At 54.6% G+C, this 23796-nt stretch overlaps 1 protein-coding gene across 1 annotated transcript; it reads left to right on the top strand.

Annotated features, from left to right (window-relative positions):
• The first annotated feature begins 1360 nt into the window (after nt 1–1360).
• On the top strand, nt 1361–23517 carry Cntn2 (contactin 2). The gene is made up of 22 exons (XM_027934759.2): nt 1361–1436; nt 5934–6078; nt 6195–6370; nt 6563–6658; nt 7006–7215; nt 7462–7561; nt 8696–8871; nt 9254–9390; nt 9846–9975; nt 11946–12096; nt 12219–12346; nt 12661–12836; nt 13336–13456; nt 13973–14131; nt 14591–14740; nt 16842–16912; nt 17190–17424; nt 17772–17884; nt 18898–19084; nt 19400–19512; nt 19923–20091; nt 20519–23517. The coding sequence occupies exons 1-22, from the start codon at nt 1361–1363 to the stop codon at nt 20626–20628; spliced, it is 3129 nt and encodes a 1042-aa protein (XP_027790560.1). The 3' UTR covers nt 20629–23517.
• Nucleotides 23518–23796: the final 279 nt, after the last annotated feature.

Below are 23796 nucleotides of genomic sequence, written 5' to 3'. Positions count from 1 at the left end.
CAGCCAGTTAGTGGAGAAGCCTCCAGCCTCAGGCCCCCTGCCCTGCTCTTTGTTTGGTTGGTTTTGTTGTGGTGGTGGTTGTTTTTGTTTGTGTGTTTGGTTTTGGTACCAAGGATTAACACCAGGGACACTTAACCACTGAGCCACATCCCCAGCCCTTTTTTCTAATTTTTTTATTTTGAGACAGGGTCTCACTAAGTTGCTGAGGATGGTCTCAAACTTGCGATCCTTCTGCCTCAGCCTCCCAAGTTGCTGGGATTACAGGCATGCACCATCGTGCCTGGCCCTGTTTTTGGTTTTCTGCAGGGCAGGCAGGTGGGGCAGATGTGCAGCACTGGGTGGGCACTGTGGGGGTCAGTAGCTCAGTCTGACTGCAATTACTGGCAGGCAGGCTCCCAAGAGTCCCTGGACCCTTCAGATCTCAGATGTCCTCCTGGACACAAGAAGTGGACAAGGAGGTTGATTCTGCCCCTGCCCCTGCCCCTCAAGATGAAGTCTCAGCTCTCAGGCTGAAGGGTCGAGTCTCTGGCTTGTCCTCAGTGACCTACAGTGGGTAGTTTCTTGGGACCTCTGTGTAAGAGTGGTTCTGACACCTCTGTGTAAGAGACCTCCTCCCGGGAGTTGCGTTAACTCTTTGAGCCCAGAAAGCCTCTGGGGCCATTAGCCATCTGGTCAGAGTGTGGCTAATGGGTCCAAGGTCATGACTCCATCAGACAAAGCATAAAGTGCCTTACCTGGAGCCCCGGTGAGGGGTCATAGATAAATCATGAGACCCCGTCTCACCACTAGAAAAACAAGGCTGGTCCCGAGAGACTTAATGCAGCTCCCAGAGGGGCTTGTTAGCCCCCAGGTAGATGTGGGGTCAGCAGGGGAGAGTCGGCCCCATCCCCAATTGCCAGGGGAAGATGTGCTGGTCCCCCAACTGGGATACAGGTGCTGTTCTCCTCCTGATCCTGCATCAGGAGCCAGCGCCTGCATGCGGGCAGGTGGGTTCCTGTCTCCTAATTAGCTACTGCTTTCACTTCCTGAGCAGCCCCCTGCTGGCTGGAGGGGGGCAGGTGGGGGCACAGAGCAAAGCCAGACTCCCAGGGGACGGTTGGAGGCACTCAGCCCCAGGAAGAGCACTTTGGTAATGGCCAAGCCCCTTCCCCTGGGGCTCCGGGAGGATGAGAGCCTGTGCAATCCTGCAGGACTCAGGCGGGTGGGAAGCAGGACTGGCCAGATGAGCCTGTGCTGGGCGGGCGCTCAGAGCCTTCCTTCTCCTGCCTCCCCAGGTGCTCCTGTGCCTCCAGCCAGACCCTCCCTGAGCTGGGCTGAGGCTCCTGTCCTCTGATCCCCTCCTCTATCCGCGATGCCTACCATGGAGACATTGGCCGGGAGGAAGCCACATCTGCTGCTGCTGCTGCTGGTCACCATGGCCCTTGTTGCTTCCCCAGGTAAGAGGGGCTGCCCAGGCTCCAAAAGGATCATTATATCATTAATTCATTGCTGTGTTCGGGGCAATGACTACACAAGATAATTGCCTCTGCACTGCTGTAGCATCTAGATTCCCGAGACCATTTCCTTGCTAAAATTTTTGCATTTGTGGATCTTACCTTCCCTTGGAAACAAGGAAGGAGGAATATGTCTTTGTCACATGGTAGATAAAAGAAGACTGACCCAGAGAGGGTGAGTGGATTACTCTGGATCACACAGCAAGATAATAGCGTAACCAGATCCCCACACTATCAGCTTGGAGCTGTAGCTTCTAAGGCCGTGCTGTTCAGTAAGGTAGCAATACCCACAGAGGGACTGCTGACCTAGGATTCAGTTGGATTAACAAATGATGCCCTCAGTAGCACAAGCCATGTTTCAAGGGCTCAATAGCCACCTCCAAAAGCATAGACCATGGAACATGCCCATCATATCTAAGAGTTCCTCTGGAGGGTCCCTGACACTAGGAGACCGCAGAATACCACTAAACTCCGGGAGGCTCCCTCCAGGAACCCCTATATCTTGCTGAGGGATGGAGGAAGGGCAAGAAGTGAGATGAGATGAAGCAAAGCAGGAGAGCCTGAGTCCTCATCCTGAGACGCTCAGCTTGCATGAGGGAAGGGGGAGGCTGCAGATGGAGGGGAGGGCAGAGAGGGGGGCTGGAAACTCAGCTGTCCTGGAACTGAGGGACCAACATCTCCCAGGCCTGCTTCGGAGGGCTCAGCCTCTGCCTTGACCTCCTGCCAAGGTCAATGGGCATTTATTTCCCCCCTCAAAGAGCTCCATGGGAGAATGAGTCCGCCCTGGAGTTCTAACCACCTCAGACTCCACCTCCCTTCCCTCCCAGGCCCCCGCGAGGCCACAGCCAGTACGCATTGGTCCTGGGTCTCCACTGGCCAGGCCTTCTCGGGTCCTCGCTGCCTCCCAATCCTACATCCAACTTGGGCTGACCCAGAAGGTGGGGCGCTCCCTAGCCCCAGCCCTGGCCATCTGTGCCCGGGCCCACTGGAGTGAGAGGAGCTGCCAACATGGGGAGCCTGGCTGCACAGGGAACCCCCGATGGTCAGAGGAGCAGAGCTGGGCTCCTCAGCACCCCTCCCTCCATCTGAGGCAAGGAGATGAGCAGTCACCAGGGTCCTCAGACCAGGGTGCCCAAAGGCAACTGCCAAGGGGCCAGGACCTGGTCTGACACCTTCCCAGGCAACAGAGGGAGGCAGGGTGGGAATCCCCCCAGCCCACAGCCCTGCCAGGCAGGTGCTCAGCTCTTGCTTCCCTTGCCAACCTCACCTCTGGATACGGTTTTGGATTCCCGGCACCCAGAGCAAGGAAAGGCCCGAGGATTCCCCCCCACCTTCCCATCCCTCTACCCTCTTCCTCTGCAGAGTTTCTGAGGCCTGTGCGGGGGGGCAAGAGTCACCAGAGCGGGGAATCAGGAGGAAATGGGAGAATGTTAAACAGGACAGCAAAGAAGGGCTGACTTTGCCCGGGAGCTTGTGTGTGTGCACGTGTGTGTGCACGTGTGCATGCCCACATGTATGGAAAGTGCATCTGTAGGTGGGTGTGTATGCAGCTATGGAGGGAAGTGGGGCATGTGAGGGCATGTCCGTGCACGTGGGTGTCGTACTCAGATGTGTGTGTACACTGTGTGTCTGGCCATTGGAGCGCGGCGTGGTGTGGAGGGGCCTCACCCTGGGTGGCGGTCCTGGCAAGCCTAGCAGGACAGCGCTGGCTCTCGACTCCTGCTGTCCTTCCGAACTCCACCAGCCATGTTTTACAATCCGGATGCCTAGTGATTCTGACTCCAGATCTTGGAAGGAACAGGGCCTCTGATGGTTCCAATGGGAAACCGAGGTCAGGAATCAGGGACGGTGGTGGTGAATGACGCGGGCTGTAGGGCAAGTCTGGCCAAGGTCAGGACCTGCCCCCCTCCACCCACCAATCTGCTCCTTCTTGCTGTGTGCTGTTGGGCTACGTTGTTTAACCTTCGAAGTCTCAGATTCTGTGTTGGTTAAAAAGAAAACACAATACCTATCTGTCAAAGGGCGTGAGAAGCAAGTGGGTAACGTGGTGTGGTATCTGATAATCAGGAGGCAATCCATCAATAGCGTCTGTTTTTATTACTTTTATTTATTTTATTATTATCAACAAACACCTACTTATGAATGCGTGCATATGTAAATGTATATACATGCCACTTGCAGCAGTTCGTGGGTGGGAACAGATGTGTGTCTACACTGTGTATCTGGCCATTTGAGTAGCTGAGAGCCACATGTCAATGTGTGACCTAAGAGCGTGTGTGAGGAAGTGTGCGGGTGAACCATGTGAGGTGTGTCCATATGGATACCCGGGGGAGTGTGACGGTGTGCACTGCAGAAAGCTTTTTTCGGGAAGAGGGACAGTCTTAGAGCATCAGTGTGTGCTGGCCCACTCAGCCGTCCCACCCCGCAGAGTTCCTGGAAGCTGCTATTGTAAAGGCGATTCCCAGCGCCCTGGCTGCCTCCATCCCTCCTTCCCTCCCCTCCCAGTGGTCCCAGCTGGGGCAGGATCCCTATCCTCCACCGCCATCATTAACTGGGGATTAAGCTGGGCTTTCCAGCCGAGATGATGCTGGTGCCTGCAGCCACCGTCTCCAGGCCTGGGGCGGCAGTGAGGGAGAGTGATGGGTGGCAGGGAGGGGCGGGGGTGCCTGCACCAGGCCGCTTCTGGGAGCCCCGTCTCCTCCCTCATTCTGAGAGCTGCTTAACAGCTGCCCTCACTCCCAGGGGGCAGGGAAGGCTCAGCTGCAGCATGGAGACCCACCCTTGGATGGAGGCCGACAGCTGGATGCACTGGGGCACTAATGGGGATCCCGGCCTCCTCATGACCTGCTGATCAGGGCCTGAAATCAGCCAGTGTGGAGAGCTAGGAGCCAACTTGGCGGGGGGCACTGGCTCCTGCTGACACCACAGAGACAAAGTGCACGGGCCCCATCAGGCGGCCGACAGAGACACCCAGGCCCTGTCACCTGTGTCCCTCATACACTGTCCCTGTCCTGGAGAGGTGGGACAATGGTGCATGAAGTGAGGGGTGCCTGCTCAGGAGACAGGCCTGGCAGGAAAGCTCCGTGTGTGGGTGTGGTAACCATTCTTTCAGGAATTTCAGGAGAAGTGGGATTTAGACGGGTCTGTGTCAGACTTACTGTGTGACCATGAGCAAACCACTTCGTTTCTGGGCCTCTCTTTCTTGAATTGTGGCACAGGGATTTTAGAAAAGTGCCACCAATCAGCCATCCACTCATCAACTCATTGTCAGGTTCCATCCCCCCAGCCCCTCCCGCCCCACACTTGGATTGGATCTGGCAGACACACCAGATGCCTGCTAGGGCTCTGGCTGGATCCTCCTGTGGGCCCTGGAGGGGGTTCACAGCTTTCCTTCTTTTTTTTTTTTTCTTTTTTCTTATCGGTACCGGGATTGAACTCAGAGGCAGGACTGAGCCACATTCCCAGCCCCATGTTGTATTTTCTTTAGAGACAAGGTCTAGCTGAGTTGCTTAGCACCTCACTTTTGCTGAGGCTGGCTTTGAACTCACAATCCTCCTGTCTCAGCCTCCCCAGCTGCTGGGATTACAGGGGTGCACCACCGCACCTGGCTAGTTTTCTTTTCACAGGTAGAGACATGGGAGGTCAGAAGAGTCCCACAACTTGCCAAAGGTCACACAGCTGGTAGGAGGCCCAACCCAGCCCCCAGCCCAAGGCTTTTTACTGAGTCACATTGTCCCAGAAAGGTACCAGACTCCAGGGACACACACCCCTTCCCCCGGGGTTGGCCAGTGACTTTTCCTGCATCTCACGCCCAATGGATCAGTTCTTTAAGGCTCCTCTGAGAGTCCCCCAGGGTGGCAGCAACTGCTTCCATTCCAAGGCCCCAGGGTCTTGATCACTATTAGGACACGTGCCACCTTGGACCATCAGTTTTCTGTGTCATGTGCCTCAAGCTCCTCCAGGGAGAGGGGCTGTGTCTGCTTCACCTTCGCAGCCCAGTCTCTAACCCAATGTCAGGTACAGAGCAGGTGCTTAATACCTGAGTGTAGGGTGGGGACTGACTGTGACAACTTGACCAGAGGGGCCTGCCCAGCCTATTTAAATTCAAATTTAAATTAGTTAAAATTAAATTTAAAAACTGATTCCTTAGTGCTGAGGCTGGGGCTCAGCGGTAGTGCACTTGCCTGGCATGTGTGAGGCACTGGGTTTGATTCCCAGCACCACATATAAATAAATAAAGGTCCATCAACAACTAAAAAAAATTTTTTTTAATTGATTCCTTAGCCACATTTCCAGTTCTCAATAGCCTCAAGTGTCTAGTGTGCAGAAGATGGAACATCTCCTGCACTGCAGGAAGTTCTGCTGAGCTGCATGGCGCTAGAGGCCAGGCCCCAGCTAGCCCCAGGCTGTGAGCCCCTCTGGTGATGTCCTCTTCTGCAGCTTGGAGTTTAGCCCAGGGATCCCTGGCCACCTTTGGGCCTGTCTTTGAAGAACAACCTGTTGGCCTGCTATTCCCAGAGGAGTCTACGGAGGAGCAGGTGACGCTGGCGTGCCGTGCCCGGGCCAGCCCTCCAGCCACCTATAGGTGAGGGCCCTGCAGTGAGTGCTGGGACACCCTGGGCAGCCGCACTGTTTTTCCCTCACGTCAGCCCCGACTGCAGGCAGGATTCAGAGGTTCCCCTCCTCTGTCCCCTTTGACAGGTGGAAGATGAATGGCACCGAGATGAAGCTGGAGCCAGGTTCGCGCCACCAGCTGGTGGGGGGCAACCTGGTCATCATGAACCCCACCAAGGCACAGGACGCCGGTGTCTATCAGTGCCTGGCCTCAAACCCAGTGGGCACTGTGGTCAGCAGGGAGGCCGTCCTCCGCTTTGGCTGTGAGAACAATGGGTGGCCAAGACACTGGGGGAGGGGAAAAAGAGGCAGGAAGCCCAGGGGACGCCCTCAAGCCAGGCTTTCCTGTCCTCCCCTGACATGCCCTCTACCTCTACTGCCCCGGGAGGGTGATGAGATGGGGAGGGAGCCCCGGGCACGGAGGATGGTGCCTGATTCCCCGTCTCCACCTCTAGTTCTGCAGGAATTCTCCAAGGAGGAGCGAGACCCTGTGAAGACCCACGAAGGCTGGGGGGTGATGCTGCCCTGTAACCCACCTGCCCACTACCCAGGTGAGTGGGACCCTGCCGGGAACACAGGAATGACTTCTGGATGTTCAGCCAAGGAAGGTTGGAATAAGAGGTGGCAAGTGCCCCTCGCAAGCACTGATGCTGGGTCCCCCTACTTTAAATGACTCTTTGTGTGGTGGGTCTGCCCTTTTCTAATTGTCCCTAAGGGTGTGTTCACCAGCACCTTGTGCTCCCTGAGAACAGAGCCTCTAGGTCTCCCCTCAACTCCAGTTCAGAGAGTGGGAGGCTCCCAGAGCAAGGTCCACAGATTCTCTCCAGCATGTGGGGTCCCCCCACGATTGCCCCTGAGCCCTGCCCCCCCTGGTTTCCTCAAATTACCTGCACCCTAGGCTTGTCCTACCGCTGGCTCCTCAACGAGTTCCCCAACTTCATCCCGACGGACGGGCGCCACTTCGTGTCCCAGACCACAGGGAACCTGTACATTGCCCGGACCAACGCCTCGGACCTGGGCAACTACTCCTGCCTGGCCACCAGCCACATGGACTTCTCCACCAAAAGCGTCTTCAGCAAATTCGCCCAGCTCAACCTGGCTGCTGAAGGTCAGGGTTGCCAGGTGTGGCGGGAGGAGGGCGCTGGAAGCGTCAGTGGGCTTTGGGAATAGGTCCCCTCGTCTTCCTCAGGCCTCAGACCTTTGCCCCAGGCCCCAAGGGGAAGGGAAGTCCTCTGAGACCCCACCAAGCTGGAGACCGCGGGCTCTGAAGGGTGCCTCACAGGATCCTAGCACAGGAGCTAGGTGACTCCCTTGGAGTCACTTATGTATAATACGCACCTCCCCCTCTCCCCAGATCCCCGGCTCTTCGCGCCCAGCATTAAGGCCCGGTTCCCAGCAGAGACCTACGCGCTAGTGGGCCAGCAGGTCACCCTGGAGTGCTTCGCCTTTGGGAAGTGAGTGGCACAGAGGAGGGGAGCTCCCTGGGGCCAGGCACAACCTTTCAGAGCTCCTCAGAGACACAGGGGACCCCAGGGTGAGAGTGGACAAGGCCAACAGGCAACTTGGTGCCCCTCTGCCCCAAGCAGAGTGCTAGGTGGGCAGTAGGTACTGTGACCACCCTCTGATCACTAACTGCGGGTGAGGCATCCGGTGCCAGGAGCCTTGCACACATTGGATCACTTGGTCCTGCCAGCAATACATAGTGGGCTCAGATGGCCTGAGCAACACTGGGGCAGGGGCAGGAGCAAAATGGGCTCCACCCAGCCCGCCTGGTGCAGATCCTGGAGGTCATTCACTGAGGGGGAGGCCTTGGGCATAAGATGAGATAACCCGAGTATCTCAGCTTCCTCCTTTGTAAACAGTGAGAGTAACAGTAACCACCTGGTAAGATTGTTATGAGTAAATAATATACTTAAAGCCTGAGAACAATGCCTGGCATTTAGTAAGCATTCCTTGAGTGTCAACAGTCACCTATTTCAAAAGTACAATAGAAACCATTAACCTTCCTGCTCTCCCAGAAAAAAAGCCTTCACTGGAACAGGGCTAAGAAAGAGCAGGTGCTCAATAAATGTCTATGGAATGAATGAAAGAATGTGATTTGACTTTGGTCCCCTCTTGCTTCAAATATGTCCTGGGGCTGCTGCTTTGTGGAAAGTTATTGGGCCTGCAGAAACCCTACCTGAAAGGCACATGGAAGGGTAATATAGTGGCCCTTCAGGATGCTGATTCCTCAATCCATTTTAGGACACAGGTTACTCATAACTAAAGTGCCTTTGAAAAGTGGGGCCATAGGAAAGGGGACCATAAAGACCCAGCACATAGACTACAGCTGACCAGGACAGTGAGAGGGCAAACCGGACCACCTGAAGACCACTTCATTGGCTTCACAGCTGTGGCAGTGGACAGGGGCAGTAGAGGAGGCCTGCTCCTTTTCCCTTCCCTGATGGCATTCCAAGCCTAGCAGGGAGAAGAGCTATGAATCAGCCCACATGTCCCCTCCCAGGGCCCCCACCCCCAACCCAAGAGTCCGGGCACGGGAGAAACATGCCCAGCTCAGCCGCCCGCTCTGGCTTTGTCTCCCCTGCCAGTCCTGTGCCCAGGATCAAGTGGCGCAAAGTAGATGGCTCCTTGTCCCCACAGTGGGCCACAGCGGAGCCCACCCTGCAGATCCCCAGCGTGAGCTTTGAAGACGAGGGAACGTATGAGTGTGAGGCGGAGAACTCCAAGGGCCGCGACACCGTCCAGGGCCGCATCATTGTTCAGGGTATGGAGCCGGGGACACCTTCACCTACACCTCTGGCCCTGAGGAAACATCCCCAAAAGTCAGAGGGAGTCCGGGGGGCCTCGCTTCAGCCCTCTTGCACTGAGTATGGGGTAGAGAGAGCACAGAGCTTCAGTTGGGGGTGCAGGCGGCACACAAGCACTTTAGAGTGATTTAAGTTGCTAAAACCGCCACTACACAACCACAGAGGGCCGACTTTCCTGGGCCTGCTGCTTCTTGCCCTCTCCTCATCCTCTCCATCCCAGGGTGCAGAGCGCGCCCCTGCTGTCGGACACACCCACCGCAGCCTCCCTGTTCCCTTCTATTTAATGAGCAGAGGCTCCTCCCAGGTCATCCCAGGTTTCTTCTCCCTTGGTCCCCACAGCTCAGCCCGAGTGGCTCAAAGTGATCTCAGACACAGAGGCTGACATCGGTTCCAACCTGCGCTGGGGCTGCGCGGCTGCAGGGAAGCCCCGACCCACCGTGCGCTGGCTGCGGAACGGGGAGCCTTTGGCCTCCCAGGTAGACCTGGGCTTCCTCCCACACAGCACACCCTCTTCTGCTCCCCTGGTTCCCTCATCCCCAAAGCCCCCCCACATCACTGGTAGCCCTTCTTGACTGCCAGGGTGTTGTGGGGGGTTCTGGGTGCTTCTTTCCATCCCAGAGTCACCTGGCCACGGGCTGGTCAACTGGAGAGAATCTCAGAGACCTGGGTCCAAACGTGACCCAGACACAAAAACAGAATGTGGTCTTGAGTGGATCACTTGGCCCTCCTGGCTTCGGGGCAGGGCTGGGCTGGGTAACCACAGAGTCCTGAGATTCCAGGTTGTGCTGAGCTAGGACCGGACACATGAGCCCCATCCCAAGGAGCTACGAGCCTCGAGCCTCCGCTGCATGCATCCCTGCTGAGCCTCCTTCCCGGGCCTCCAGTCATCCCAATCCCCCTGCCCTGCCCTGGGCGGGGCTCTTCTGCACAGAACCGGGTGGAAGTGTTGGCCGGAGACCTGCGGTTCTCCAAGCTGAGCCTGGAGGACTCGGGCATGTACCAGTGTGTGGCAGAGAACAAGCACGGCACCATCTATGCCAGCGCTGAGCTGGCTGTGCAAGGTAAAGGGCCCAGGGAGGGAGGGGACATCCTTGTGCACATGGCGGTTGGGGGGTGGGCCATCAGAGTTCTGAATAGAGCATCTCCTGAGGCTCACATGCGCAAGTGCACCCACGTGTGCGGGCAGCTGCCCTCAGTTTTCCAACAGCCTCTGAGTGGGAGAATTGAGAAATTTCAGAAAGGAGGTGAGACACAGGATTGACAGGTCCCAGAGGACCAGGTCTCTGACTCATTCCACGTCTGGCAGGGACAACGCAAATGGGTGGGGGAAAAAGGTAGCAAAAAGGATCAAGAATCAAATTAATGAGCTCTGTTTAACCCCTCCCTTTCAGCTGTGTGGACTTTGGCAATTGCTTAGCGTCTCTGCCAGTTTCTATTTTTCTTTTTCTTTCTTTTTTTTTTTTTTTTTTGGTACTGGGGATTGAACTCAGGGGCACTCAATCACTGAACCACCTCCCCAGCCCTATTTTGTATTTTATTTAGAGACAGGGTCTCACTGAGTTGTTTAGTGCCTTGCTTTTGCTGAGGTTGGCTTTGAACTCACAATCCTTCTGCTCAGCCTCCTGACTTTCTGAGATTACAGGCATGTGCCAACATACCCAGCCACAGTTTCTCGATATATAAAATGTGGGCAATAATGGTCCTGCCCTGGCCAGGCACGGTGGCATACACATGTAATCCCAGCCCCTCAGGAGGCGGAGGCAGAAGGATCACCAGTTCAAAGTCAGCCTCAGCAATTTAGTGAGGCTCTAAGCAACTCAATGAGACCCCGTCTCTAAATAAAATATAAAATAGGGCTGGGAACGTGGTTCAGTAGTTGAGTGTCCCTGAGTTCAATCCCTGGTACCCACCCCACCCCCCGAAAAAAAATGATAATAATGGTCATGCCCTCGTTCTGCTACTGTGAGGGTAAATGAGATGGAGAAGAAAAGCATAAAGCGCCTGCCCATCTTATGACAAGTGCCCATGAAATGTCACCTAGTGCTTGTGTTTAGTTCAAATGCCTTTGGCTTGCTGAGGCTTGGTTTGCCCAACTGTAATGTGGGCATAATAATACTTATCTCGTTAAGTTGCAGTGAGGCTGGGGATATAGTACAGTTGGTAGAGTGCTTGCCTCAAGGCCAATCCCCAGCACCACAAAAAAAAAAAAAAAAAAGATTGGCACTGGGGTTGTGGCTCAGTGGTAGAGCACTGGCCTCAAACTCTTGAGGCCCTGGATTCGATCCTCAGCACAACATAAAAACAAATAAATAAAAATGAAGGTATTGTGTCCATCTACAATTAAAAAATTATTTAAAAAAAATTACAGTGAGGCTAAGGGAGACTTGCTCATTCGCCCATTCAGTACCTCCAAGGGAATGAGCAGAAAGATCATGTCTGTGTCCTCAAGCAGTTTATAAACTGTTGGAGGGAGAAGGACAAATGCAAAACAAATTTGGGATTTGACCTGTGTGTTAAGGAGGAGCCAGCCATGGGAAGAGTTAGGGAATTTCTAGCCACAGTTACAGCAAGCACAAAGGTCCTGAGGCAGGATGAGGCTTGGCAACTTTGAAGGACAAAAGAAAAAATAAATTGGCTGATAACTGGAGTGTAATTCGTGAAGGCCAGGGGAGGAGAAGGGATGGGAAAAGTGGGGACTTGTTTTCAATGGCTGTGAGCTGCTGGCTTCATTCTGAATGCTTGATTCACATTTTTACAGACATTGCTGGCTGCGGGGTGGGGAGAAGTGATTGTAGGAGGGAAGCAGAGTCCCAAGAAGACCAAGTATGGGGCTTTGTCAGCAGTCCAGGCAGGACGAGAGCAATGGCAGTGGCCAGGAGGGGAAGGGGCTGGATGCTGGGTGTGTCCTGGAAGTGGTGCTGCTGGGAGCTTGTGGGTTGGTCTCTAAGGTACTGATGGTGCTTAGTGCCTGGCCCGTCCAGGGCGACAGGCACTGCTGTTACTCTATGGTGACTTTCCCCTTTCCCTCCAGCACTGGCGCCTGACTTCAGGCAGAATCCTGTCAGGCGTCTGATCCCTGCCGCTAGAGGAGGAGAGATCGTCATTCCCTGCCAGCCCCGGGCAGCTCCAAAGGCCGTGGTGCTCTGGAGCAAAGGCACCGAGATTTTGGTCAACAGCAGCAGGTACCACCCCGCACCCCACCCCGAGCCGTCCACGCTCCTCCACGTTCTCCTTGGAGGCGGGTTCCCCTCCGTGTCTGCAGTGTGTCCCTGGGTTGGCCAGATCTGCTTTGTCCTTGCTTCAGAGTGACCGTAACTCCGGATGGCACCTTGGTCATAAGGAACATCAGTCGGTCCGACGAGGGCAAATACACGTGCTTTGCTGAGAATTTTATGGGCAAAGCCAACAGCACGGGGATCCTGTCTGTGCGTGGTAAGGGCTGTGGCTGGGGGCCACCTCCCCCACCAGCCTACTCCTGTAACCCCAGATGGCTTCTGGTTGGGTGTTGAGACCACCCCAGGATTCAGTTTTGCATGGGGCCATCCCCTTGTCACTGTCCAGAAAATGGTCCTGCTTCACTGCTGGCCACACACGCATAGGGATGCTGAGGGGTCAGGACACTATAGGTCACAGTGCCTCTGTTCTTTCCTGGGGCCCAGGACGAAGCCTTGTGCCTTACTGCAGCCCCTGGCCTGGCCTTTTCCCTCCCCCACTCACCCAGGGGTCTTTTTTTGTTTTGTTTTCAGATGCAACCAAGATCACTCTGGCCCCCTCAAGTGCCGACATCAATGTGGGTGACAACCTCACCCTACAGTGCCACGCCTCCCATGACCCCACCATGGACCTCACGTTCACCTGGACCCTCGATGACTTCCCCATTGACTTTGACAAGCCTGGGGGTCACTATAGGAGAGCCAGTGTGGTGAGGACTAAGGCCAAACTCCCTGTCACTCCTCCCTCCTTTCAGATAGAGAGGGGACCCAAGATGTCCTCAACTTGAAGGACATCTGAAGCCACCATTGTCCACCACCTGAAGCCCCTCCAGAGCCTTCCCCATTCCCTGAGGCCCGTGCAGGCAAACTTGTCCCTCCTGGATCCCAGTCACTCAGGGGAGGGTTGGAGACAGACTGGGAACCCGAGCATCCCAGGAAACTCCCTCCCGGCTACTCTTCCTGTTATCCTGCCACCCAATGCAAATGACCAATGGCTTGCAGTGACATTGACTGTCTTCCGTAATAAGCTTTGTTCCTTAGTCCCGGGGGTACTAAGCAGGGAGTAGCTGATTCCTCCCATTGAACTGAGAGGCAGAGGGGCCTGCGGACATAATGGAGCAGGGGGACCCCAGATCTCTGCTTTGATCTCATGGCCCAGTGAACTAGTAAAGGCTACTTTCTCTGACCTGGATGTCCCCTTGGATGCAGAAGGAGACTGTTGGGGACATGACCATCCTGAATGCCCAGCTGCGCCATGGAGGGAAGTACACGTGCATGGCCCAGACAGTGGTGGACAGTGCGTCCAAGGAGGCCACCGTTCTGGTCCGAGGTGACGGGTTCCCCCCACTCTGCCCCACCCCTGCTTTCTTGGCAGCCAGCAGGGCTATTCTGGCCTGCTGTCCCTAGCTCCCCTCCTCCCCTGCAAGCTGTGGGGAAGGGCTTCTGGCATAGGTCATCTGCTGAGCCTGGTATATCCGTTCTGTGCCTGTATGGTTGATTTTTCGTGGGTTCTGAATGAGTAGAATATTTTTCTTGCGAAGACAAATATTTTTTAAAAATCCATCCTTAAACCAAGGCAGAAAACTTTGCTAAACCCAGTTTTCAAGTCTGGTGCTTGGGAATCTACACATCGCTTTGCCAGTGCCTTTGTGAGCACCCCCAGCTTGAGGCCACCCCTCCCACTGTGCCCCCCCTCCCCACTCACTGCCCCTCCCTTACCTTCCTTCCTGGGTGTGTCCACTGCTCCCTCTGCTGCCCTGCTTTGGTAATGCACCAGCCCTGGAGAAGGTTGGCTCAAATAAGAAGCTGCCCAACTCTGACCCAGTGTGCTCTGCTCTCGGTGCAGGTCCACCAGGCCCCCCAGGAGGCGTGGTGGTGAGAGACATCAGTGACACCACTGTCCAGCTAAGCTGGAGCCGTGGCTTCGACAACCACAGTCCCATTGCCAAGTACACCCTGCAGGCCCGCTCTCTACCTGCAGGGAAGTGGAAGCAGGTTCGGACCAGTAAGTGTGAGGCCCACCTGGCTCAGCACTGAGAAAGCTGGGCTGAATGTGTCAGAGGCAGGGGGCAGGGTGTCGTCAGGGTCAGGAGTCAGGGGTCAGAGGGTCAGCAATGAACCTGGAGTTTTGAAAAGTTAGTTTTCTACTATCCAGAAGCGTCCAGGCAAGTAAAGAGACAGAGAGCAGGAGAGGGGAGAGAGTTGAGGAGGGGATGCTCAGTCTGCACCCTCGAATACTTGGAGGAAGGATTAATACTGGAGAAATGAAAATACTGGTTAGGGTGTGGGGTGCACACACCAGGGGAGTTGACTAGTTTTTCAATCGTGTCTGAGGAGGTTTTGAGTGCTTAGTATACAGCAGGTGCCACCATGGGGGCTGGGTACCAAGGTGATCAGGCCCAATGCCCACCCTCATCCAGATGAATAACCAAGTTTTGTGCACCGACTCCCTGGTACCTTGCAGATCCTGCCAACATCGAGGGCAATGCCGAGACCGCCCAGGTGCTGGGCCTCACGCCCTGGATGGACTATGAGTTCCGAGTCTTAGCCAGCAACATCCTGGGCACCGGGGAGCCCAGTGGCCCCTCCAGCCGAATCCGGACCAAGGAAGCAGGTCAGGGTCCTGGATGTCCCAAAGGAAACACAGCAGGGCAGAGACATTGGCTCCCCCTACAGGGGGACTTCCAGCATGCAGCCAACACGGAGTTCCAGCCCTGCTCACCAGGCTTTGGGCTCTAACAAGACAGCTGAGAAAGGACACACAAGCGAGGGTGAGGGCGAGGCTGCTGTGGGGAGAGCCGTGAAGTCCAAACCGCTCATTCAAAAGAATCAACCTGACAACTGCATGCGAATCCATAATTATTTTTTAAGTTTACATTTTTAAAAAATATGGAAAAACAGAAGTTTGGAAAAGGGAAGGGGTCACACCAGCAGAGCCTGAACTTGAACTTGAATCATGGGGTGGCGTTCCTGGAAGTGCAGAAGCTGCAGCGATCAGTTAATGAGGAAGGGCTGTGTGTGTGTGTGTGTCACCCAGTGGGGACAGGGAAGCAGCCAGTGTCTCCAAGCCCTTTTTAGATGACCTCTTTGGGAACAGGAGGAATGAAGAGTCTGCCCATGACCCTCAGTGAAAAGTGCATGTCTCAGAACCTGAGTGGGGACAGAAGTGGGGAGAGAGCCCAGGAGGAGGAACAGGCACAGGCCCCATCAGCATCTGCTGGGAGGCTCTTGCCCACCTGCCTCTGAGCCATTTGCAGGTGAGGGCCTGGAATGAGGGATCCTGGAACAGACAGGACTCTGAACCCTGCTCCCTCATCCTGCCTCCTCTGACCTGCTGCACCAGATGTGTAGAGAGGGTCCATCCTGGTGTCTCCTTTAAGCGCATTCTGTGTGTTCCAGGATGACTCTCCAGGCTGGTTCTGGAATCACCAATATTTTTAGCTGGTACCTCTTAGTAGTAAGAAGTTTCAGAGGGAGTACTTTCTTTAATTAACCCTGAACTTCTTGGTGATGTGAGGTGGGAAGAGGTCTCCTTTATTCTAGTCTCCCAGGAGTTGTGCAATGGAAAAAAAAACGGGCTTTAAAAATCAAAAGAACTGAGTTCAAATTCTAGCTGTGCCATATGTTAGCCATGTGACCTTAAGCAAGTCACTTAACTGCCCCAGACCTCAATCTTTTCTACTATGACAAGGATGATGATAATGCCCACCTTGCAGAATCAAATAGGCGATGTATTTAGGTGACCCATGCAAAGTACAAGGCCTGAAGAGATCATCATCGGAAAAGTGAAGTCTCCCTGTGCTGAATTCTCTGCAGAAATATTTAGACCCCAGCCAGGTTACTTTCAGCCAAGCTGCATGAGCAGATGAAATACATCCTTGTTTTAACATCAGCCTTTTTTTTTTGTACTGGCGATTTAACCTAAGGGTATTTTAGCACTGAGCTACAGGACCCTCCCGTCTTTTTTTAGTTTGAGACAAGGTTTTGTTAGGTTGCTTAGAGTCTCACTAAGTTGCTGAGGCTAACTTTGAACTTGCAATCCTCCTGCCTCAGCCTCCTGAGCTGCTGGGATTATAGGTGTGCGCCACACAACATCAGCCTTTTTAAATACTATAGCCAATTAGGGAATTAAATCTGTCACAAAAAGAATAAGTTAAAAACACTTTGGAGCCCAAAAGAAATAGTTTTTGTTTTTGTTTTTTATCATTGTTGTTTATTCAGTGGTGTGTGTGTGTGTGTGTGTGTGTGTGTGTGTGTGTGTTGTGGTGCATTAACCGCCATTCTGGGTTATTTATTCTGCTTAAAGCAAACCCAAGTTGGTGTCTGTGATTTAGTTTAAGCTGACAGGAGTGAAAAGGACCACGACCAATTTTTTGAGCAGCTCCCTACCATGTGCTCACCACACCTTTAATTTCGTTTTCATTATAACCTTTGAGAGAGACATTATTATCTCCATCTTATGAAGAGGAGAAGCAGAGACTCAGAGAGGTTGAGTTTCTTGCCCAGGAAACCCACGTAGTCAATGGCAGAAATGGGAGTTGATCCCGGGTCTGTCTGACTCCAGAGCCCATGCCCAGAAGGGCTGCTGGGGACAAAACCAGGATGCATTTGAAAGGATGTTCCCATCCTGAGATGTGCTCCAGGCACAGGCTTGAAGCTTTTGTTCCTTCATTGCCCATTAACAAGCCACATCTGTGTCCCTTGGCCCCTGACAGCCCCCTCAGTGGCACCATCAGGACTCAGCGGAGGAGGTGGAGCCCCGGGAGAGCTCATCGTCAACTGGACTGTAAGCTGCCAGGGACAGAAGCAGACGAGTCCCACCCCCTCCTCCCTTCCTGACTCTTTTGCTTGAGCAGCGGGCAGAAAGGTCCACTGCACAATTTTGACTCAAAAGCTGCCAACTTCCTCCTCCCCTCCCCTTGCACCTGCTGCCCCTCACGCAAACCCACTGCAGGCGCAGGTGTCCCAGGGCTGCCCCTCTTGGGTGAAGGTTGGGTGGGGACCAAGGCTGGGCAGGGAACCGCATCCGTGACTCCTCGCCCATGCCACCCTCTTGCCCTCAGCCCATGTCACGGGAGTACCAGAACGGAGACGGCTTCGGCTACCTGCTGTCCTTCCGCAGGCAGGGCAGCACTAGCTGGCAGACCGCCCGGGTGCCCGGCGCCGATGCCCAGTACTTCGTCTACAGCAACGACAGCATCCAGCCCTACACGCCTTTTGAGGTCAAGATCCGCAGCTACAACCGCCGGGGGGATGGGCCTGAGAGCCTCACAGCACTTGTGTATTCGGCCGAGGAAGGTGGGCCACTCCTGGGCCACCCCTCTGGCCCACCCCAGCCTTTTGTCCCTAGGATATGGGATGGGGAAACTGCTGCTCCTGCCCCAGCTTGATTCAGAGTAGGAGGTGGAGAGGGCCCCTGGGTTCTAAGCCACCGGACTCACTTCTGCTCATTGAGCAGGAGAAGGAGGGGAGCAGCTGTCTAGGAAGAAAAGTAAGCCCCTGAGAGACACTCTGGGGGCTCCCACCCAGCCTTTGTCCTAGGCCTGGACTCTTCCTCTAAAATCCTAGGCAGTCCTGATTGGGAGCTGCTCTGTAGGACATAGGAATGCTCCAGAAATCCAAACCTATTCTGTGTTGGTCCCCAGAGCCCAGGGTGGCCCCTACCAAGGTCTGGGCCAAGGGGATCTCATCATCAGAGATGAACGTGACCTGGGAACCTGTGCGGCAGGACACAAATGGCATCCTCCTGGGGTATGAGGTGAGCACTAACCCGGGGCCTGAGAGAGGAATGCGGTGTGCAGGGGTGCTGGGGCTTCGAGGCTTGGGGGGACGCCTGACAGCTCACTCATCTCTCTTCCTGGAGTCACTCACTCTCTGCCTGACAAACTGAGCTGCCAGTCTGTGGGGCACTGTGGATGCAACTTCACTAAGATCGGTGGCTGAGCCAGGAGCGATGGCACAGGCCTGTGATCCCAGTGGCTTAAGAGGCGGAGGCAGGAGGATTGCGAATTCAAAGCCAGCCTGAGCAACTTAGTGAGGCACTAAGCAACTCAGCGAGACCTAACTCTAATATTTTTTAAAAAGAGCTTGGAATATGGCTCAGTGATAAAGAGCCTCTGGGTTCAATCCCTGGCACCAAAAAATCATGATGATGATGATCATCATCATCCATAGTTGACCCCCAATGGGGAAGAGAGACTCATAGATGTCACGCATGAAGTGAGTGCTTGGGTAGAGCTGGCACAGGACAGATCACACAGGGAGAAGTTTATTCCAAACTCTCCCCTTGATTTGGAAAAATGTTTAGCAGTTCTTAATATTCCAGCTACTACTAAATCGGGTCTGTTTGTTGAGCAGCCATCATAAACTTACTGGGGGCCAGGGGCTACTTTGCAAATATAAACATGATGTTGTATCCTTGGAATCTCTATGGGAGCCCCTGAGTTCCTGATGAGTTGGGCTCTGGCAGGCCATCACCAGGCTGAGCCGGTGCTCACCCCTGCTAATCCCTCCCACACCACTCCCTCATCCCTACATTGAGCACCTTTCTTGGACCCAGTACTTTTGCTGGGCACTGAGAGATACAGGGACTCACACCAGGTGACCCTGCTCTCTGGGTGCTTTAACCAAGTATCCCAATTCTAAGACTCAAGAGACTGAGTCTTGGGATCAGGGCGAGCAAGAGAGAAACAGAATGTGGGCACCAGGATTAGGGTAGCCCTGAGATCCTGGGCTTGACCACTGACCCTAGGGTACCCTTGCCCCCTTCAGATCCGCTACTGGAAAGCTGGGGACAAAGAAGCAGCTGCTGACAGAGTGAGGACAGCAGGGCTAGACTCCAATGCCCGAGTCACCGGCCTCCACCCTAACACCAAGTACCACGTGACCGTGCGGGCCTATAACCGCGCTGGCACCGGGCCTGCCAGTCCTCCCACCAATGCCACAACCATGAAACCTCGTGAGTCTGTCTGCCAGGGGTGATGGGGATGCTGGGGGTGCTTCCAGGGTCACTGTTTCTCCAGCAACAAGACACATGCTGTGGTCCACAGAAACAAGGGGTGAGCCTGTTGAAAACGAGGTAGAAATTCACGGCCTCTGTCTTCTCCAGCCTTTGGACTTTCAAGGACTTCGTTTTTGAGGCACTGGTGGCAGAATGTTCTGGGTGTAATTAGTACAGGCAGACATCTGGAGAAGGGCTGGCGGATGCTGAGGTGGGGTGGGGGGGCGGACAGGGGACCATGTGGAGGTCTCTCCAACTCTCCTCCCCTGGCAGCTCCCCGGCGACCTCCTGGCAACATCTCCTGGACTTTCTCAAGCTCCAGTCTCAGCATTAAATGGGACGCTGTGGTCCCTTTCCAAAACGAGTCTGCAGTCACTGGCTACAAGGTGAGGAAGAGATCCACAGGTGAGAAAAGCTCTGGTCTTTCTGGTAAATATGAAAGCCACAATCTGCAGCAAGAGAGATCTGAGTGAGACAGAAGCAGAGTGTGGGACCAGTAGAGGCTTGCTGCACAGAGGTGCTCTCCAGCTCGCCTGTGGTAGAGACTATTAAACAGGAGCAGATGGGATTGCTGCGAAAAGGCAGGGGTGGTGGGGCAGCAGGGGGGCTGGAGGGGAGTTTGCAAGCTCACCTCCCACCAGGGAGGAGCTTGGCTAATGGTAAACCCAAGGAGGGGTGAGGAGACAGAACCTCAAGGGCCCAGAACTAACTGGGCTCCCCCCAGGGACTAGATCTGGGCAAGAAAGAAGGATCTGCCCTGGCATAAGGAAACTCCACCCGGAAACCTTCTTCCTAGATGCTGTACCAGAATGACTTACACCCAACTCCCACACTCCACCTTACTGGCAAGAACTGGATAGAAATCCCAGTACCCGAAGACATTGGCCACGCCCTTGTACAGATTCGGACCACGGGACCTGGAGGGGATGGCATCCCGGCAGAAGTTCACATCGTGAGGAATGGAGGTGCTGCCTCTCCCCTCTCCTGTCCCCCAGAAGTATCAGACTCCACCCAGACACCTGGTGAAGGGATCATGCCCACCCACCCCAGCCACCTCCAACCTAGACCCCAGGAGAATGGAAAAGCCAGGCAGGAACCAAAGTAGAGCAAAGCCATTGCCTTCTCCCACTCTCCACATAGCCCGAGGGCCATGGAAGTGAGGGTGCTTCTTTCACTGGGTACAAAAGGAGGCTACAGCCAAGGACAAAGGCCCTGGAAAACTATGAGAGTAGGACTGAGCATACCAGGCGCCGTTGACACTCGGGTCTGCAGTGTTCCACCCCCCTGCCCCCCACCCAGTGTCTACTTAGGAAAGGTCTGGATCCTGTTGCAAGCATGGGGCTAGGGTCACCCAGGCCCTGCTCACTCAGCCTGCATTTCTGCTGGTTTCAGGCACAAGCATGATGGTGGAAGACGCGGCAGTCTGCCCAGCCCCACACCCCGGCGCCATCCTCTCCCACTCCACAGCGATGCTCATCCTCATAGGCTACCTGGAGCTCTGAACTCGGCGCTTCTCCTTCCACAACAGAACTGGAACCCAACTCTGACGGACACAGCCAGCTGGCCCTGGCCGTTCCCAAGCCAAGGTGGCCCAACACTGTGCCCAGAGTGGTTGGTTTTAAACACCTACTTTAAACAGGACCCTTTGTGCAGGAGGTAGGATAGTTCATATTCTGCCACAGGACAGAACCATAGGTGGATCTTTTTCTCTAAATGAAGATGTACTGGGCAGTGACTTCCATGATGATACTGAACCCAACCCCTGGGCCCCTAGGGGTTCTGGATGGAAGAAACGAGCCCATGGGAAGAAGGGGGTTGAATGCATATCTTGAATGGCAACAGATGGCACTCGGAGTCCACATGTAGACTCTGTCACCTGAGTGCAGAATCCTGGGCCCTGTGGGAACACCTGGCAGGAGCCGGCTGAGGACCTCCCTCAACTAAGAAAAGGACGAACCCTGGGACCAAGACCTCTCCTCATCCTCCTGTTGAGGAGCAGCGCAGCCGGACCCTGGCGTTTTCCTCCGACTCCCCAGCAGCCCCTGCCTGCCTGGGCGGCTAGAACTCTTGCCCTGCTGCTGGGATCGGGAGCCTGAGCCCCTTCAGCATTGAGGGATGAGACTCCAGACTTTTAGGGGTGGGAGCTAAGAAGGGTTGGGAGGCTGGGATGCCTGGTGGAATGGGGCACCAGCCTGAGCCTGAGTTATGGGCACCATGTGGGTGACACTGCCCTCTCAGCCAACACTGCCAACCCAACCCTGTCACCCGAGTGCCAGAGCCACCCTAGGTGGCTGGGACTAAAGGGCTTGTCTTGGGGAAGTCCCTCACCAAGACTTATCCTGCACAGCCCCTCCAGGGTTAGGGCAGGAGACTACCAGGCGCTCACCCGCGCATCCCCTCCAGCTCTGCCTGCAGACCTGTGGCCACCTCCCCCACTGCCACCCTCAATGCAGCATTCCTTCTCTGTTCCAGCCTCTGGAGGCTTCTGAGCCAGGCAAGGATCAATATGACCCTGCCTGCTCCCAGGAATACCCTGGACCACCTGGAGAGCCCTGTTCCCTAGACTGCCTGGACCGCTCTTTAACCCCAGAAGAAAGAGGGGTTAATAAAGGGGACATCCCACCTTGAGCTCAGGTGTACTACCAGTCACGGACAGCAGAACTGGAAGAGGCCTGAGAGCTCAAGTTGTCCACGCCCTGCACTCCCCAGATGAGGAACTGGAGGTCCAGAGAGGATCAGGGACTTCTCAAGGTCACAGGGCCTACAAGTAGAGGGGATGGGACAAGAACACAACTCTTTTACCTGCCTGTTCAAGGCTCTGTCTCTGCAGAAGAAGGAGGCAGTGCTGACAGCTGTTATAAAGGTGATCAAGGCTGATGTGGGGGTGAACAGTCTACTTCAAGGGTCCCCATTGCTGACCACGAGGATTGCATGGCTGAGCCCAGCCCAAGGTGTGGCATATTCTGGGAGATGCTCAGGCCTCCCTTGCCTTCTGAGCCTGGCTTCTGCTGGGGACTCAACATGCACTACCAACTTGAAGTCCCAACCCCCTTACCCTTGCTCCAAGAAGAGGCCAAAGCAAGGACAGAGTTCCCCAATCCAGGCAGCAGTAGCAGTGCAGCAGGAAACCCCAAAGCCTGTGCTCTGCCAGGGGACTCTCACATCTGGGAGCAGCGTGACAGGCATCTTGAAGGGCACTTGTCCCTGAAGCTCCCTGGGCCAGTTTTCTGTAGTTTACAGTTAGAGCTCTATTTTGTTATGGTTTTTTAAACTTTTAAGTCCTGCTCTATTTTCCTGGGCAGGTTTATGTTGATGTTTACCCAGTACAATTTTTTTAAAAACGTCAGCTCACACAACTTCTCCCTGCCACCCCACAGCCACCTCCCTGCAATCCAGGACTGCAAGGAGGCTACGGGCTTAGCTAAGTGACCATTCCCCCTCACAGGGACCCCAGATTTGGCCTAGCATCTCTCTTTGTGCCCTGCTGGCTATGATTTAGCCTGTGCCCAGTTCTCTACCAGAAGGGGACACTGAAAGAAGCTTCCCCAAGGTTTATCTGATTCTCTCCTCACTGCCTGGGGCTGCAGCAAGGGAGACAGGGAGCCTACTTGCCAGGCCAGGATGAGCTGCTTTGGCACAGGAGCTAACCAGGGATGCGGGAGGCTGCAGCCCCTAAGCTTGTTTGAAGGAACACTCATGGTCAAGTACCTTACTTCAAAGAGGTCCATTAGAAAGAGGGGGATGGTGATCTGCTTGGGAGACCAGGAAGGGTTTCTTACCAGGAAACCTGACTGCTCCACAGACAGAATTTGCTTGGGGGACAGAGCCATAGAACTCTATTATTATAGCAGATGTTCCTGCAGCATGAGACTGCATGTGACTGAGGTTACAGGCTTGTAAAATGGAATAGCTTCTTGCTGGGGTGGCTTGGAGGAATAGACTAGATTAGGCAGCTTCCAGAGTCCCTTCTTGCCTGAGGGGCCTATGATTTTGTCTTCTCTGCTTGGATGGGCAGGGGGAGCTGAGTGGGGCTCACTCCTGCTGCAGTCCGGACTCAATTCTGAATTCCCTCCTTTCACACCAAGCCCCAGAGAGAGGCAGAAGCAAGGGTTAGTTCAAACAAGTATTTTGCTGCCTCACAGCTTAATAATGACGAGTAAATGCCCTGAGAACTAGGGACAGCCAGCCTAAGATGCCTTTTCAGGGCTGGGCAGACAAGCACCCACTGATCTGCAAGCACTGGGGCCCAGGCAGCAGCACTCACCTCCTTGGTCCTTGTGTCTCTAACAGGGCAGGAGGGCGGGGACTCTTGCATCTGCTCAGAGAGTTGCGGGGCTTACAGGGCAGCTTCTACTTTCATTCAGGGTAGCAAATCACAAGGTGATGTCAGGGAGTAGCAAGGCCATGGGGGGTGGGGGTGGGGTGGGGGATATTTTTTTCTTCTTTTAATAAAGTAACAGGAGAGACTGAAGTTAGACATGAGAAGAAGCTTCTGCAATGAGACCCTGGAATAAGTAAGCAGTTACTTCTCTAGAGACCTCTGAGGACTTTGGAGTGTTGGTGTAGTCTAGGTTAGGTGAAGCTGTGACTGGAGGGATAGGAGATGCTGTCTGTCCTTCCAGAGCTGAGTCTTAGAATCAAAGCATAGGAAGATGTCATCTGTTGTGGTC

This window comes from Marmota flaviventris, chromosome 12 (assembly GCF_047511675.1).
Source record: "Marmota flaviventris isolate mMarFla1 chromosome 12, mMarFla1.hap1, whole genome shotgun sequence".
NCBI classification, from domain to species: domain Eukaryota; kingdom Metazoa; phylum Chordata; class Mammalia; order Rodentia; family Sciuridae; genus Marmota; species Marmota flaviventris.
Note: the sequence above shows the minus strand (reverse complement) of the source record. Positions and strands in the feature narration are given on the sequence as shown.